Source organism: Eurypyga helias, unplaced genomic scaffold, assembly GCF_000690775.1.
Source record: "Eurypyga helias isolate BGI_N326 unplaced genomic scaffold, ASM69077v1 scaffold40097, whole genome shotgun sequence".
NCBI lineage: Eukaryota > Metazoa > Chordata > Aves > Eurypygiformes > Eurypygidae > Eurypyga > Eurypyga helias.
This window is the reverse complement of record NW_010263264.1, coordinates 9,288-11,823: the sequence shown is the minus strand read 5'-3', so window position 1 is coordinate 11,823 and position 2,536 is coordinate 9,288. Positions and strand designations below refer to the sequence as shown.

At 61.2% G+C, this 2,536-nt stretch overlaps 1 protein-coding gene across 1 annotated transcript in view; it reads right to left on the bottom strand.

The window, feature by feature from the left end:
* Positions 1–205: 205 nt before the first annotated feature.
* The window catches only part of LOC104512836 (laminin subunit gamma-3-like), a gene marked incomplete at its 5' end in the record, with an annotated part of 11,546 nt that continues 9,215 nt past the window's right edge, over positions 206–2,536 (bottom strand). The window contains 5 exon segments of the mRNA XM_010155973.1: positions 206–438; positions 1,083–1,182; positions 1,380–1,526; positions 1,792–1,991; positions 2,094–2,216. Of these exon segments, the coding sequence (XP_010154275.1) occupies positions 206–438; positions 1,083–1,182; positions 1,380–1,526; positions 1,792–1,991; positions 2,094–2,216 (803 nt within the window).

Below are 2,536 nucleotides of genomic sequence, written 5' to 3'. Positions count from 1 at the left end.
CCAAGGAGAAGCTGGTGGCTGAAGTCATGGCGCAGGGTGCTCGGGATGCTGAGACGGAGCAGGTGCAGATAAGGTCCTGGGGTGTGATACTGTGTGGAGGGCAGTGTGAAGAGCGGCAGAAGGGATCGATGCTGATGAACACAGGGTGTGCTTTGCTCTGCCATGCCCTGGGTGGGGGCACACGGAGGTGGCCAGGGTCCTGTCACTACCACTTCGAGCAGCCCTCAGGAAGGCTCCGCAAAATGTCCTCCAGGTTCTGCTTGTCGGCCTGGATCTCAGCCAAGTCACTCTCAAATGCTTGGATCTTCTCCTGCTGCCGCGCTGCTTCCTGCTGCAGCAGGCTGAGCTGGCTGGGCCGGGACACCCGCTTTTTTCGCTCCAGCTCCTGCCGCCCCGTGCTCAGCACCGTCTCCACCTGCATGGCATGCTCCAGGTTGCCTGGGCAGTGGGAGAGGACATGGGTGAGAGGCAAAGAGTCAGGCAGGAGAGGGTCTGGACATGCTCCAAGGACTCAGACCCTGGGCACCAGGCAAACCAGAGGGAGTGGGTGCAGCAGGGCATGGAGGCATTGCAGCTTCCCAGTGATCACAGAGAAGCAAATAGGACTGTGGCTCCAGGGAGGGCCTGGGCACGTCTGAGAGATGGGTGATGATTTCCACCCCTTTGAAAAACTGTGGATACAGGAGTTCTGGAGTGTTCAGCAATATACCCAGATGATCAAAGCAGCAGGAGCTGGAGCAAAACCAACCAGCAACAAGAAGCAAACCCAGGCCAGCACATCCCTAGTCTCCAAAGGGACTGAGCCCTTGACCCAGCCCTGCTCCTCCTGGAGATACCAAGGGAGATCAACGTCCCCACACCAGGCACGAGCACCCCAATTCATTCTGCACAAGCGCTTTCCTAGAGACATGAGCCCTCAAAAAGTTTTGCCAAGACCCTGAGCCATCTCAGCTGAAGGGCACCGAGCTCAGCCTGCATGGCCAGTGAGCAGGAGACCCAACACCAGTGAGCCCGAGAGCCCTGGGCCTGGACCGCCTGGCCCTTCCCGGTGAGCCTGCACCCCACTCTCGCCCGTGTCTCACCTAGGCGGCTCAGCAGGTCGTTCAGCGTCTCAATGTCCGAGATGAGCGAGCCCCGGGCTTCCTGGAGACTTTTTGCCATCTCACTCACCTCTGTTCCCACCTTCCAACACAGACAGACACCCAGGTCAGGGGTACTGTTGACCCTTGGCTGGACAGGAGAGGGGATCCCAGTAATGTCCCCAGGGCATTCCCCATACAGTGGAGCCCAAGAGCTGAGTTGTTTCCTGTGCTTTGGGCTCTGGGCAAAGCCCCTTCCAGGCTCTGGAGGACACAACCTGCTGAGGGGACCCAGCTCACCTGGTGTGCTTCCTCCAGGTCCCCCCTGAGCTTCTCAGCCACGCGCTCCTGCCGGGAGAGCTCCTGCCGGGTCTTGTTGGCACGTGTGGCAAGCTGGCTAGCGTGCTTGTGGGCCTGCTTGCTCTCCTGCAGCACAGCCCGTGCCCTCTGCAAAGGGATGGAGATAGGGACAGTCACCTGGGGACAGGCAGGGGACTGTGTCTGGCTCCTAGGCTGGGGCCCTGGTCGTGTTCATCTCCCTGGTCTGCGGGCAGACAAGGGTGGGCTGTGCCGGAGGGGCAGCAGAAGCTGTATTTGGGAGCTCTGCAGCCCTGCCTGCAACAGGCTGGGGTCTGCCTGTGTTGGCTGCCAGCCTGGCTGTGCCCCACAGCCCAGCATGGGCCCCCCACACCCCACACCCTTCTGCTCAGACCTTGGAACTCCCCCCAGAGACTTGCTCAGCCTCCCCCGCCATCCTCCGGGCTGTGGTAGAAGTGGACAAGGAGTTTCCCAGTGTCTTCTCTGCATGTTTGATCTTCCTCTGGGCCTCCACCATCACTCTGTCCCGCACCAGTGCCATCTTCCTGCTCAGGGCAGCCTGGCCCTTCCGATGCCTCAGCACCTTCCTCATGCCTGCGGGGACAACCCGTCTGTCACCAAACTGGCACCCAGGCACTCAGCCAGCGTGGAGAGAGCCAAGCTGGGGCTGGAGAGGCTCTGGCTGGTGGCTTTTACCTTCCAAGCTGGCCAGGAGGGACTCTGCATTGGAGAGCACGGCTTTTCCACGCGAGACAGCTGAGGTGGCCGTGCTGTGGGCAGAACCAGCCTGGTCCTGCAGCTGGGAGAAGAGAGCAGGAGTGAGGCGAGGGAGCAGGCAAGGAGCTGCACCCAGCTGGGGAATGTGCGTCCCAGCCCGCTCCCACTTGGCAGGTGAGCTCCTTGGGAGATCCGAGAGCCCGAGGGGAGATGTCTCCCAAAACATCTGCTCCCAAACTCCTGGCTGCAGTTGTGGTCGCTCTGGTCACTGGAGCAGAGGGGCTGAGTCTCACCCACCCCACTGTGCCCTGGGTGGGAGGCAGGAGAGGGATGCACCCGGCATGCCCACAGCTCCGGCTGGAACAGGGGGTCCCCATCACTTATTTTGCAGGGACACCCCGTGCAAGTGAGCAGCAATTACC